Source organism: Hippopotamus amphibius, chromosome 12 (assembly GCF_030028045.1).
Source record: "Hippopotamus amphibius kiboko isolate mHipAmp2 chromosome 12, mHipAmp2.hap2, whole genome shotgun sequence".
NCBI classification, from domain to species: domain Eukaryota; kingdom Metazoa; phylum Chordata; class Mammalia; order Artiodactyla; family Hippopotamidae; genus Hippopotamus; species Hippopotamus amphibius.
The window spans coordinates 62,347,500-62,362,958 of NC_080197.1; the positions used below are offsets into that span (position 1 = coordinate 62,347,500).

A 15,459-nucleotide genomic window follows, 5' to 3' on the forward strand; every position below is an offset into this window, starting at 1 on the left:
GAGTCTTTAAAGAAAGAAGAAGACAGTCTTAGGTTTGGGGCAATAAATTTAAAAAGGGAAGTGAGGTAGGATGGGGCGCCAGCCTTAACTTCTCCACAATTCTAGTGAGACATACCCTTCTTGACATTAAGTGACTTCTGGGGTCACTGAGGTGAAGAGCTCGGATCATTTAATCTGCAAACAACTGTCTTGTTCTCTTACATGAAGATGCTGGTTCTTACTTTCTATCCTCCTTGCCTTGAAAAGCTAATGCAATTCCCAGAGAATATGGGATGTTAACGTTCTGGTGGGTGACATTTTCAAGAAAAATTTTGTGTCCTTTTAAAAATCTGAAGACTGTCTTCAGGTTGAAAGCATCCTTGGGACCACTCTGCAACTTCGTGCACTAAATTGGTTCGACACCACTTGTACAGATCATGACACTAAAAGTAAATTCTACCTACTTAGCCTTCCCTAAATAAATCATAGGAAAACCCACTGTCACATCTGAGTTGACTTCCAAATAAAGTTAATAGAATAATTAAGAGATACTACAATTTCACTGAAAATACTTCCTTTCATGCAGTGGTCCCCACACCCCATTCTTTTTCCCCTTGCCTTTGTGTTTTCCTTGCTAGATCATAATGGGAGTGATTCTGCTCTACAACTTGCTTGGATCCAGCGCATTGGTTGGTGCCGCGGTCATTGTACTCCTGGCGCCAATTCAGTACTTCATTGCTACAAAGTTGGCAGAGGCGCAGAAGAGCACTCTTGTAAGTAACGTCTTTTGGAAACTTTATTAGGAAAACCTAGTCATGCGGTTTTATTTTTAAAATATAGGAAATTAATACGTACCACTCAGGATTATTTGGAAATAATTTCTTTTCAGTTCTTAGGCAGCGAACGTGGGTTTTCTGGGTTGTGCAACAATTTTTAAGTAGATTTGACATCTAAGACTGAATGATCTTAGACTCTAAATACAAGAATCACAATGCCTGATGTTTTTATGAGTAATGATGCGATGAGGCTTTGGATCCTCTTGTAGATCACTTGCCTACACTTACGGGTACAAGAGAGCACACTTACATGTACTTTTGATTATGTGTACATTAGGTGTCAATTACTGATATGGGGGAAGTGGATCAAGGAATAAATAAAGGGTCATATTGGGTGCTTCTGAAATTAAATGTCCCTAGGGTTGAATCAGAGCATGTGAAGAAGAGCTTTGGAGTTACACTGAAATGTTTCAGTGGCAACTTCTCTGCCAGCGTGTGTTCATGGTCAACTTGGCAAGCAGGAAAAAGCTTGATTATTGACCCTTTCTGGCTTCAATTTGCCATGAAATCATTTTATTTGAGCAAGAATTGGCTTCTTTTAAAGAAATATTTGCAAATAATAAAATTGTTGACAGCATGTTTAGAAATAAAGCTTGATTAAATATGAACAAGGCTGCCTGTAAATCAGGCGTGAAATGTAGGGATGCTGCCACTGGTGGACTGTTTCCCAAGCTGGTGTTTCCACTGTGACAAGCAAGTCCCATGTCACGCAAGTGATTTTTATCACTTGTTTTTCTGCTGCGTCTGGCGAGGTTACTCATTATTTCTGTCTGAGCCATCTGCCCTCTTTACTCCAGGACACAAATACAGAAAGATGTAGAAGAGGGACACAAAGAAGGTACGTGACAAACCAACATCTGACTTTCATTCAGCAATTTGTACTGTAGTCATTCACTCACCAACAATCATTGATAGGCAGCTAAGACCCTCAAGAGACAAAAAGGTGAATAAAATCAGCATTTCCTAATGCCATTTGCAGCAACATGGATGCAACTATAGATGATCATACTAAGTGAAGTAAGTCAGAAAGAGAGAGGCAAATACCATCTGACATCACTTATATGTGGAATCTAAAAGATGACACAAATGAAACAGGAACAGAATCAGGGACATAGAGAACAGACTTATGGTTGCCAGGGGGAATGGGTTGGGGGAAGGATGGAGTGGGAAGTTGGGGTTAGTAGATATAGCTTTTATATATAGAATGGATAAATGACAAGGTCCTACTGTATAGCACAAGGATCTACATTCAGTAGCCTATGATAAACCACAATGGAAAAGAATATAAAAAAAGAATGTATACAATATATGTATAACTGAATCACTTTGCTGTACAGCAGTAATGAACACAACATTGTAAATCAACTACACTCCAAAAAAAAATCAGATTATTTACTACTTTTGCTTCCTCCTATCTGCTTTTTGCCACTCTGCAGCTCCTTTTGAGAGTTCACAGGTGATATTGTACTTTCCTAGTAATTCGAATGTAATATTTGCAGGAAGCTGAAGCAGTTGACTAAAGGGAGGCTTTTGTATCTGCTACACATCTCTTTACAGTTAATCTAAGTTGTTAGCAATAAGTACATCTAATTTAGGCCTTACAGAAAAGTTGATGAAGAAAGAGGTGGAAATTTCTTTTTTTTTTTTTTTTAATAAATTATTTATTTTATTTTTGGCTGTGTTGGGTCTTCTTTTCTGTGCACGGGCTTTCTTTAGTTGTGGCAAGCGGGGCTACTCTTTGTCGCAGTGGGCAGGCCTCTTATTGCGGTGGCTTCTCTTCTAGAGCACGGGCTCTAGGTGCGTGGGCTTCAGTAGTTGTGGCATATGGATTCAGTAGTTGTGGCACACAGGCTTAGTTGCTCTGCGGCATGTGGGATCTTCCTGGCCCAGGGATTGAACCCATGTCCCCTGCATTGGCAGGCAGATTCTTAACCACTGTGCCACCAGGGAAGCCCAAGAGGTAGAAATTTTTTGACGTTAAAAATAATAGGCTTGGTTTCAATAAGTGTCTTATGAAGACAGCATGTGAACACACGCAATACTGTACCTGCACATTCCCAAATCGGAAGCAAACTGACTTTTCTCATATTCATTGTTTCTCTTCTCCTAAGTATGAGTGGTCGTTCTAAGGGGAGAATGAAATGATTTAGACGTTGAGTCATTGGAAGCCTCTGTATCATTTCCCTACAGGTCTGAATGGGTTGTCTGCAGACATTATTCTAGGAAATCATGTGAAACTTAGGAAATGGCTCCTATTTAAACCAAAGCAACAGAGGCATAAGCAGTTTTTAGGTGGAAAGAAATTTGAGGCCGTCTCATTCACCACTTCCTTTTCACGTTGGAGGCAGAAGCGCAGAGAGTTTCACTATTTCTCCCAGGAACCTCACAGCTATCATTAGAGGCAGAGCCAGGCAGAAATCACGCTCTCCTCAATCACTATCCAGTACGTGGTCTTGCCTCTCTGATTTACTTGGATGCAGCTTGTGTTGTTTTTTATTCCTTTCTTTTATAGGATTATTCCACTGAGAGACTGAAGAAAACAAATGAAATACTGAAAGGGATCAAACTTCTAAAGTTGTACGCCTGGGAGCACATCTTTTGCAAGAGTGTGGAAGAAACAAGAATGAAAGAGCTATCCAGTCTCAAAACCTTTGCTCTTTATACATCACTCTCCAGTAAGTTGCTGTCTCTCTGAGGACCACCAAAAAACATGTGGTCTGTTCAGTTTAACTTGTGATCATTGAGACATTCTAAGCATCAGAGGAAGCCCATTTATTTTCTCCGTTTGTATGGTCCAATAGCCACTAGCCACATGAGGCTACTTAAATTTAAATTAAAGAGCAGAGTCAGGACAGGCTCAGAGTCAAGTAGACCTGAATTCGATTCCTTACAAGTTTTTGTCTTTGCCAGGTTACTTGACATCTGAAATCCTTGGTTTCTTCATCTATAAAATGGGAATGGTGAGGATTAGTGGTACTGATAATTGAAACCCTCGTTTCAGTTACAAGGGATGCATCGTGGGTCTTCAGTAGAAATTTGTTTATTTAAATTGATCTGACTATTGACCTTATTATCCCCCCAAATTCTTAAAGATTATCTGCGGTTGTCTTCCCTGTCTCTCGGGGAGCTTATGATATTATATTTCCTTGAAGATTTCACTTGAAATGCCAGTTTTAAAAATTGAGGAGAAAAAAAAAAAAAGTCAACATTTCCAGGTGAAAGAAGCCAAACTGCCTTCACATAAAACCCTCTTTTCCAATACATGTTCAAGACTTCTAAAATAGAAAGCATTTTCTCTGAAAGTCTAATTTTTAAAAAGCAATTGTTCCAAAAATATTGTTGTTTTTTTTCAGAAAGAGTGACACTGAGTACTCTCAAGAATAATGAGTTCATGTTAGTACAATTCTTCTGAACTTAGCCAAACTACTCCCACTAATATTTGATTTAGTTTGTGTGTCAGTTTTCCCCTTTTCTATTGTTCCCAAGACCTTCAACAACTTAAAGGTTTGGAGGTTTATAGATTGTCTCCTCTTGAATTCTAAACCACTTGAGTCCTTAGAGATTATAAACACTTCTTTCGTGAAATGGATTTAAGGGAAGTATTTGGTTTATATACCTCACTTACTCTAGTCCTAATGCTGGATACATTAGAAATGAAATGGGAAGGAGGTTTATCTTCCAATTCTGCACCACTGCTAATATGGTGTCAAAATGCTAGAAGATGGAATGATTGAAATCCATTTGCTTATAGGATCGTACACTAAGCTGCTGTCTCCTACAATATATGTCTCTCCACAGTGGACTGAAGTTCTCATGGGGAAATAATAATGATGCTAATAATAATAACAAAAATATATTGAGATAGCCAATTGCCATAAGTGGCTTTACACATATCATCCTATTTAACCCTCACAACAGCCCAATGATTTTGATTCTTTGTTTTTTTCCTTTGTTTTTGGTGGTTTTTTTTTTTGGCCACGCCACATGGCTTGCAGGATCTTAGTTCCCTGACCAGGACCAGGGATTGAACTTGGGCCCCAGCATTGAAAGCACAGAGTCCTAACCACTGGACCGCCAGAGAATTCCCCAATGATTTTGATTCTCTTATTAACTTCATTTTGCAAATTGAAAGACTGAAGTGGAGAGAGCTTAGGTAACTTGACTTTCCCCTTAATGATCCAGCTTCTAAATGGCAGAGGTGGGTTGTTAACTTGCCTTAACCCAGTTGTGTAAGATTTGGGTTGGTGTTTGAAAGTCTGAGACAGAAGAGAGGATGGAGGACGCCATACTAGAAGAGAAAAACAAGAAATCATGAAGGTGAAAATGCGTAATCGTGTTTTTATGATTATAGGTGGCAGGAATTCTTGAATCAATGGTGTAAAGTTCCACTCACACCATGTCCAAGTTTTATGATTTGGTTACGTACAGTATTGGTGGTAGCGAAGAGCTTTCACTATGTGAGTTGAGTAGAGCTGGCTCTAAATCTCAGTTCTGCCACTTCATAGCAGTATGGCTTTGACCAAATTACTACTTCTACCCTCAAAGCCTCAATGTTTTCATCTGTAACAGTGGATTATAACAATCTCTACCATAGGTTAAGGAATACTGCAAATGTTGATTGACTTGTTGATTGACTCTACAGGCACTACATCAAGTGCTTCCTACTCATTATTTTGTACAAAGCACCTGACAAGTGTTCAGTAACTCTGGGCTAGGATTCAATAACCTCCCTCCATTTCCTCCTCTAAAAATTGATGTAATGAGAATAATACCTTTCTCGCAGGTGTAGTGTGAGAATCAAATGAAACAGTGAATGTGGCACTGTTCTGTAACTTAAAAATATTTTGTAAATAGTATTTGCACAGCACCATAAATTTAGACCAAAAAAAGAAAGAAAGAAAGAAAGAAAAAGAAAAGAAAGAAAATGAAAGAAAGGAAAAAGTTAACTGTATAACATAGTGGTTACTGTTGGGTCATAGAGTGTGGGCTGACCTGAAATGAAATCCTGCCTCAGCAAGTTGTCCACTATGCACCCTTGGTCAGCATTTGGTGGCGTCATGGTTTCCTCATCCGGAAGTTGTGCTGTATTAATCATACCTGGTGGAATTAAATAAGTTACTGTATGTAATGGGTTTAGAAAAGCACCTGAAACATAAAAGCGCTCATTCTGTAGTATCAGAAAATATTGAATAGCAAAGTTAAACTGGACAAATACTAATAGAACTGAAGATACATCTCTATTAATCAGTGTTCTTGCCACTGGAGATCATATCTGGGGACAAAAGAGATTCTGGTTAAATCATTTCCTCCTCTCCACTGCCAAATGGTCATGTGCTGTTTATGGATTGCATTTATTGGCAAAAGACAAAGACACTTTTATTTTTTCTCTCTTCACTTTGATAGAGTTTTATATGGAGGAGTGGGCAGGGAGAACATGAAGCTTTGGACCAGAAAGGTCTGGGTTTTAATCCAAACTCTGTTACCTCCAAGTTTATGCCAAGTTTGGAATCTTGCCTGTTACTCATTATTGTGCGGGGTAGTCATAATCATTAAATAGGCGAATGCATGTGGAGGTACTCCCATCATACCTGAGCAATTGTGAGTTGTTGAGTAGCGGCAGAGTGAAGTGGTGGTGAGCACGGTCTGAGGAGCCCAGCTGTGTGACCTCGTGCATCCCATTCTCATCTTTATGATGAGGTAGGAGGGATCCCTGCTACCTGCCCCAGGTGCAGAGTGCTGGAGAAAGAGTTTTTAATAAAATAGCAGCTGTTCTCACTCTTCCTCATCAAGAGGAGATTACTTATTTAAAGATATTTAGAATGAGTTATAAATAATGATGTGAAGGAAAGAAAGAAATACACTCAATAGAAAAAAAAAAGCTAATGATAGCCAGAGAAAGATGACAGAAACATGGCTCTTCGTCTGTACTGTTATGACTCTCAGAGCCACGTTTCGATTGCTGGTACTGTATAAGAATTTGGATTTGATAGCTAAGCCACCTCTGGACCTTCAAAAGCATAAGCTGGGTCTGTACACGGTGGTAAAGACAGTTCATGAGAGCAGATCCTGAGTGCTGGTGGTGATTTTTGGATGGACTGTCTTCTGAGTGCCAAGAAAACTAGATTCTAGTTCTTGCTCTGCCATTGCCTGGCTGGTACCAACATGGGTGGATGGTAACATATTTACCTCGCCTTCAGTTTTCTCCTTGCTGTCTCTATTGTGATAGTTCTAACCCGGTGTTTCTCAACTATGGCGCTGTAGACCTTTTGGGCCCGATAATTAATTCTTTGTTGTGAGAACCTGTCCTCTGCATTAGGATGTTACTTTTTGGTCCTCAGCTCCTAAAACTCTATGGTTTATGACAAAATAACTACCTATTATCAACTTGGCTTTTTATTTTTCCTATTACTTCCAAATGCTAGTATTTTTAGCCTAAATATGAGTTTTTCTTATTTCAGTTCTGCATACCACGCTTATCAACTGCTAGTGCAATATATTGCTGGAGAGATATTTAAACAAGCAGAGGGCCCAGGATATGGAGTGATTTCATTTTTAAAAAAAATGGTCCATAAGTGAAAATATCACTGCTGGAAGATTTTCACGTGATGTCAAATTCTTGCTTTATATCTGTGTAATATCCCAGTTTTCATATTTTTAAGTTAGTTTAGTGGACCAAACAAAATACAGACTGTGAATCCTGGGAGGAATACATATTTGTTAAATTCTACTAACTTTATTTTATCTAAATTTTGTTCTTTGTAACATTTCATAAGAAAAAAATAAATTTTCGAGAAGGAAAAACATTTTCTGGTTAAGACTCACGTGTGGGAGTTCACAACTGTGAACCAGGAAATACCAACTGGGAAATGTTTGTGGACTTAAGACGAAATGTTACTTAACACACTTGGTCCTCCCTGTCTGCAAGGAAAGTTGAAATTATGATCTGTGATTAACTAAGTTACTGAGAATGTTTCACAGTTCAATGAAACGAATGTGTTTGCTTTCTTTCCACAGTCTTCATGAATGCGGCAATTCCCATAGCAGCTGTTCTTGCTGTAAGACACTTTTTCTTACCTTAAGAAATGGAACTAAGTCAGTGTTTAGAAATGGCTTAGGAACAAGCATGGGTGGGTGGTAACATATTTACCTCGCCTTCGGTTTTCTCTTTGCTGTCCCCATTGTGATAGTTCTAACCTGGCGTTTCTCAATCGTGGTGCTGTGGACCTTTTGGGCCCGATAATTAATTCTTTGTCTTGAGAACCTGTCCTCTGCATTAGCATGTCTAGCAGCATCCCTGGCTTCTACTTATTAGATGCCATTAGTACCATCAAAAATATCTCCAGACACTGCCCAGTGTGCCCTGCGGAGCAAAAAGAACAGAGGTTGAGAACCTCCTGTCCTAATCTTCATGACCTGGTTCCTGGATGTTCTTACAAGATAGTGCTGGATCAACAACCAGAAAGTATTAAGTGATTACATTATATTTCAAACTAAAAAGACAAACCCAGGAACTAGTATGATATTTAGAAATCTAAGTAAGTCTGCCTTGGATACCAGTGTGGTCGATTTTAGGAAAGACCCACAATAGGGACCCTAAAACAATGGAATGTTTCTTTTTTTCCTCTCAGAAAATTTAGTATTGGTTGGAAAGAGCCTGACTAGGTGTTAAGAACTCTGAATTCTCTCATGGTTATTCCCTCTTCTCAGTAATTTGACGGAAGTCACCTTTCTAATCTGTCAATAGCATCTGTTTTGCCCTTTTCACAAGTTTACTGCTGGAATGAATGTAAACCATTGCGTACTCCACCAATGGCAAGTGTTAGTTTCCTTAGGGAGTGATTTGGATGAAGTAACTGTATTATATTTTTCAGAGTTGCAATGGACATATTGGCATAGCAGATTATGTTAGGTTTTTGTAAAATTGAATGTAAGCATTTGTGAAACTTTCTCCAGCGTTCTCTAAAATCCTGTCTTTGCACAGACGTTTGTGACCCACGCGTATGCCAGCGGCAACAATCTCAAACCTTCAGAGGCCTTTGCTTCGCTGTCTCTCTTCCACATCCTGGTCACCCCTCTCTTCCTGCTCTCCACCGTGGTCAGATTTGCCGTCAAAGCCATCATCAGGTATGTGCTGGAATGTCTGTAGTTCTTTGCTTGATTATAGAAATACTATCTGCTCATGGTAGTAAATTAGAAAAAGTATAAAAGAAACATCCAAATCACAGTCCAGAGATTAACTGTTAAAAATTTTGGTATGCTACTTTTCAGTCTTTTATTTATTTCATATAAAAATGATTATTCTGAAATAAAAATTTTGAATTTGGAGGGAGGGGGTTATTTTTCCCGTCATTAAGACCATAATGCATGGCGTTTACTGGCAACATGATATTCCATTGTTTGAAAGTATTCTAATTTATTTAATGTTACCTCTTTCTTAGACATTTAGAGTGTTTCTATTTTCACGCTAACATAAATAATGTAAATAACATTTGAGAGAGGCATCTTTTTATCTTTAAACTTTTCTCTGATTATTTCCTGAAGTCAGATTTCTAGAAGTGGTGATACTCTTTCTAATAGTATGCATCTTCTTAAGGCCATGTCGTTTTCCATTGAAGGAGACGTAGGTCAAAAGGTGTACAGGTTTTTAAGTTTTTTTTTAAATAAATATGGCCATAATGTTTTCCAGCAAAGCTGGGCCAGTTCATGTTTTCACTAACAGTGATAGAGAATGTTCACATCAACACATATTTTCTGTTTTAATTTTAGTTAATTTGGCAAAAAAAAAAAAATTCGGGCTTACAGTCTCTGCAAATGGGAAGACTTTGCAAAACTGAGTGCAGTGTTTTGTTAATTTTAAGTGTACTTCTTCAGGTTCCTAAGGAATGTAGACTTCATCTCACACTCACCATTTCCCATAAAAATAGATGTGATCTGATAATGAGCATTTTCCCACCATTTTTACTTGTATTATATAATAAATATGTTACCAAACTATATTATACTAAGCTCTATGTGCCATAGTCTTCTATGTTTGAGTCTATATTATCAACAAGGCTGTCAAAGTAGTATTTTGCTTTTTGCTATAAGGTCTCATAAACCTTATAAAACCTCAGCATATTTCATAAATAGTTATTATCATATTTATATCTGGCCTTTGAAAGAAATGCCAGGATGTTTCAATACAGAAAGAAAATTGGAAAATTGAGGCCTTAAATATACTAAGCATAGTGTCGTCACTGATAGCAATGTAGAGCATCTATTGTAAGGTCCTTTAAAATGAAATACTTTCCCAATGCCTGTGTATTGCTAAGCAAACTAGTTTCTTACCAGAATCTCCAGTTTTAGGCAATAGTTTATACTGGCTTAACAAGACTTCATAACCAAATATCATTAAAATGCATAAACCTTATCTTATTGTAAGCCAAAGTTCTCTTACTAATACTGTAACATGATTTCAATTCTATTCTGTAAGATATGCCATTAGTAACAGATTCTGGAGCTGTTAACAGTTTAAAGCTCTGGCCTCATCTGCCCTCATTTTCTTATTGTTCTGCCTTCTGAAACACTTGTACGGATCACTGACTGATTTCTCTAGCGCCACTTCCAAATTAGGCAGTGCTCTGGAAGAGAAGCCACTTCAAACAATAAAACTGATAAATGGCCAGAGTCTGCTATTTTGGTTCTTATTTTCATTTTCTCCATTTAATAGCTGTCCCTCTCACGGTTGCCTTTTTAATTGAATCTGACTTTGTGCTACAAGTGGAGATAGGAAGCAGTTGATAACTAATAATAGATCACTCCTCTGAAATCAGGAGGTCACCAAGCACCAAAAAGACTTTAAGAGTTGCTATGAAAAAAAATTAATAAATCTGGGAGTGTGGGTATCCCCCAAGTCCATAGTATACAATCCTGCTGTAGTAAATCTTAGAAAAGCTGACGGTGGCTCCTAATCCCTGTATGTTTCTGCATAGCACTGTCTCTTCTGTATGTGCCAGGGGAAAGGCATTTGCCAGTTTGATAAAGACCAGTCTGTTTTCAGGGCTCAGCTCCAGATTTCCCAAGCCATAGGCCAAATAGAATCAGCTTATAAAACTTGCTTCTCTAAAATGAATTTCAGTGGTTGATTTGTGGGTCCTAGGGAGATGACCAGTCAACAGAGGAGGCCAGTCCTTTTTCCCACTGTGTGCTGGTTCCTGGAACCCAAATGAGCATTTTTCCCATTTGGGCTCGGCGTTTTCTTCTATGCTTGGGAACCCGTGACCTGTCTTTAATGCCAGTTGGCCCACAGCGAGTTGAGCAGCCTGTTTATAATTGGAGACTTTGGTTAGCTGATTTTGAAACCTCTTCTTCAGGACTGTGGAAGTCATAAGTTCTTTACTACACTCTGAGATGCATTCAGAAATTTGGTGAGTTAGAATGGGGTGCAGCGTACTCCCTAACTTGTGTTACGGGTGCATGTAAGAGATGTGTAAACGTCTCTGCTGTAGGAAAAGTCCAGGCCATGTAAAATTCGTTGCTTTGAGAAAATGCTATTTTTTCTTTTAAAAATGTTTAGCTTGTTAGGCAAAATTGTCTTCATGGTGCGCAAAGGGTCGCATCCCATGTATACATAATAAAATGGAAGAAAGAGGCAGTTAAGATTCAGGTTATCTTCTCGTAACCCCAGCACCCCACATCATTTGAGTTTTCTGGACCTTTTATAACAATCTGTTCCAGTCTACATTTTCAAGACAGAGGGAAGAAATGAAGAAAAGTAGGAAAGTCACTAGTTTCTAAAATATTAAAATACTCGAATGAGTGATTTTTCTGGATTCCTGCCTTTCTTGTCCTCCTTGCTTTATTTGTAAAAAAAAAAAAGTAATTAATGTAAATTGCTTTTCTGGATGAAAATGTAAGTTGCTATATTGTATCTTTTATAAATATCTTGAGTTTAGGTTTCTGGTATTTGATGTATAATGCAGTATCTATGTCCAAAGATGTTATTTGCCAAGGAAAAAATGTGTCAAACTAATCCCTCGCTTTGTTGGAAGATAACTCCATGTCCTTTCTCTCATGTACTTCCCAAAGGAAAGTACACTTGGCTAGTCTGATGGGATTACCTTCAATCAAATAAATTGTTACTGATATTTATCATAGAACAGGCTCACAGGTTGACCTGGTCAGCATTTACAAAAATTTCATGGTTCCCACAAGAAAATCACATAACTGCCAGCAACAAAATCATTTATTCCCCAAAGACATAGCACCTGTCCAAGGTACTCAAGCTGTATATAAACACCCAAACTTAAAAAGTGAAAAGATATCATGGGTAACAAAACCTTAAATATTTTTATGAATTACCTAAACAAATGAGAAATTAGTAAAACACTGAACTATAAGGTGATGGAGGCAGGATAGAAAACTGGTTGGTATCAAGTCTACCTGTTTTCAAATCCTGGCATAGCCATGGAACACTCACTGTTCAACAACAAGCATGTTATTTGGTGCCTCTACGGCTCAGCTTCCTCACTTATCAAATGAGAATTATACTGGTTCCTGCTTATGGTGGTTGGGAGAATTAAATGAGATAATACATGAAAAATGCCCAGCACATTGTCTAAGTATCTTAGATATTTAACAAATCTTAGTGTTACTAATTGACCACCCTTTTACTAAACTCCATTTCATGCTTCAGAGAGATGTCTTTCTGTGGGTCCACACTCATTTATTAAGTAGTTCAGGTACCTTGCTAGGCCTTGGGGATGACTCCCTCTTTCAGAGGGAGTGAAATCCACATGAGTCCACAGTCTTGCTGGAGAGACTGGGAAGGGGAGGTAATTACAACACGTGTGCTATGCCGTGATACAGCACTACACAGAATGCCATGGGCCATATATGAGGCTCATTGAAGCTTATCAAGAGAGAAGGGAGACAGTCTGGTCAGTAAAGGTTTAAAGAAGTGGTGGCTCTTTCACAGGATCTTAAAGAATAGGTAGGACTTGGCCAATTGAAGAAAAAGGGGAGACATTTTCTATGTGAGGGAGCAACGTATGCAAGGGAAAGGGGTGAGCAGGAAGATGGGAGATCTTGGTACTTTCCAGTGGCTAAAGGTAATTGCATGTAGTTGGAGAGAGGTCCTGATGTGGAAAGCATTGGGAGATGAAACTGGAAAGTAAAGTTCCAATCAGCCTGCCAGGATGAGGATGCCAAGGATACTGAAAGGCGCAGGGTGGCCGTTTGTTATTTTAAGGAGAGGACTGTTGTATGAACAGATTTGCATTTTAAAAATATAACCCTGGCAGCATGGTGGAAATTACTTCACCCTTGGTCAGGCTTCATGCATTTTCCATAATTGTTTTGCCTCTGTGAGTTCTGAAAGGCCCTCATATGAACAGGAAATGCTTTTTGTATTACCTATTTATTCATTCATCAGACATTTCTTGAGGAATTGCTATGTTATACTTTTGGCACTGCACTAGATTCTGAAGATGAAAATCTAGCTTTTAAAGAGTTCGCAGTCTAGTGGGAGAGATGGACAGTAACAAAACAAACAAAATAGCAGTGCAAGGGACCCTTAGCCAGAGAGCCTGGAATAATGGGGATGGGGAGGGGAAACGGGGAGATTCAGAAAAGTGCTAGTATTGGGTCTTCTGATGTTCATTGTAATTGGAGTTCCAAAGTGAACCTTATGAAGAGGAAAGAAAGTTCTCCCCATGCTCCAGTCATGCTCAGGGACCATTGCTTCCTGATATTCAGCAAGAATGGGGCTCATTAATTTCATAAAAGCTTCAGTAAGATTTGTGTGTGTGCTAGAAAGTGAAATGGAGAATTGAATCAGCTGACCTTACTTAAATGTCTGAATCATTGGTTTATTCCTTCTCTGATTGATTCAACAAACATTTATTGAGTAATGTGTACCAGCAGCTGCTGGACTTAGAGTTACAAAAGCACATGAAGCCAGCCCTGTACTTTCCCTTGTGTGCAGAGACACAGTGTGAGATTTTCTAAAAGATATTCCTTTGATTGAAAAAGCTGTGCTCCTTAAAATCCAATCTCTTTTAAAGGTTGGAACAGAATGACAATTAAAGTCTGTAAAAGTAGAGAAAGGATACTGACATTTAAAATGAATAAAATGCCATTTCATAAGGCATTTCTAACACCATCTTTCAAGTTTATGTGGTCAGGCTTTGCTGTCAAAGACTCAAAGAGAGTACAAAACCTGAAGCTCTTCTTTCTTTTTTTTGGTTCTGAAATTCCTTTTAAAATTGCAGTAAAATATACATAACATAAAATTTATCATTTAGACCATTGTAAGAGTACAGTTCACTGGTATTAGGTACATTTACGTTGTTGTACAAACGTCATCAGAGTCCATCTCCAGAACTTTTCCAATTTCTCAAATTAAATTCTGAAATTGCTAAATGAAAACTCTCCTTGTACTTCTCCTCCCAGGCCCTGGTGACCACCATTGATTTTCTTTTTTTTTTTTTTATAAATTTATTTATTTATTTATTTATTTATTTATTTATTTATTTCATTGGCTGTGTTGGGTCTCTTTTGCTGTGTGCAGGCTTTCTTTTTAGTTATGGTGAGTGGGGGCTACTCTTCGTTGTGGTGTGCAGGCTCCTCATTGCAGTGGCTTCTCTTGTTGTGGAGCATGGGCTCTAGATGCATGGGCTTCAGTAGCTGCAGCACATGGGCTCAATAGTTGTGGTTCAGGGGCTCTAAAGCGCAGGCTCAGTAGTTGTGGTGCACAGGCTTAGTTGCTCCGGGGTATGTGGGATCTTCCTGGAGCAGGGATCAAACCCATGTCCCCTGCATTGGTAGGCGGATTCTTAACCACTGCACCACCTAGGAATCCCCACCATTGACTTTCTGTCTCTATGAATTTGACTATTCTTGCTACCTCATATAAGTGGAATTAGATAATTTTGGGGTTTTTTGTGTGCCTGGCTTATCTTATTTAGCATAATATTCTCAGTGTTCATCCATGTTGTCATAACTCGAATATATTTAAGTCAGTCAGGAATTCCAGAACAATGGAAAAAGGTATGCTCAAAAAATTAAACATAGTATTACCACATGATTCAGCAATTCCACGTTTGGGTGTATACCCAAAAGAATTGGAAGCAGGAACTTGAATAGATATTTGTATACTCATCTTCATAGCAGCGTTATTCACAGTAGCCAAAAAGTGAAAAAACTCAAATGTCCATCAACAGATGAATAAACAAAATGCAGCATATACATACAATGGAATATTATTCAGCCAAAGTTTTCCTTAAACAATTATTTCTCTTAGTGGAATCTAAAAAATACAACAAACTCATGAATATAACAAAAAAGAAACAGACTCGCAAGTATAGAGAACTGGTGGTTCTCTGTAATAGTTACTAGTGGGGAGAAGAAAGGGGGAAGGGACAACATAGGGGGTAAGGCAGTAAGAGGTACAAACCATTATGTATAAAATAAGCTACAAAGATGTATTGTACAGCACAGGGAATATAGCCAATGTTTTATAACTATTAATATAAATGGAGTATAACCTTTAAAAATTGTGACTCACTATATTGTACGCCTATAACATATAATATTGTATCAACTATACTTCAATTAAAAAATTATTTCTTTTATGGGATTAATGTATACATACTACTATATAACC

The 15,459-nt window shown here is 38.2% G+C and overlaps 1 protein-coding gene across 1 annotated transcript in view; it reads left to right on the forward strand.

Moving 5' to 3' along the window:
• Positions 1 to 15,459, forward strand: part of ABCC9 (ATP binding cassette subfamily C member 9) — a 142,526-nt gene that overhangs the window by 27,785 nt on the left and 99,282 nt on the right. The window contains exons 11-14 of the mRNA XM_057702727.1: positions 618 to 752; positions 3,328 to 3,490; positions 7,830 to 7,870; positions 8,797 to 8,939. Of these exons, the coding sequence (XP_057558710.1) occupies positions 618 to 752; positions 3,328 to 3,490; positions 7,830 to 7,870; positions 8,797 to 8,939 (482 nt within the window). The remainder of the gene's footprint in view (positions 1 to 617; positions 753 to 3,327; positions 3,491 to 7,829; positions 7,871 to 8,796; positions 8,940 to 15,459) is intronic.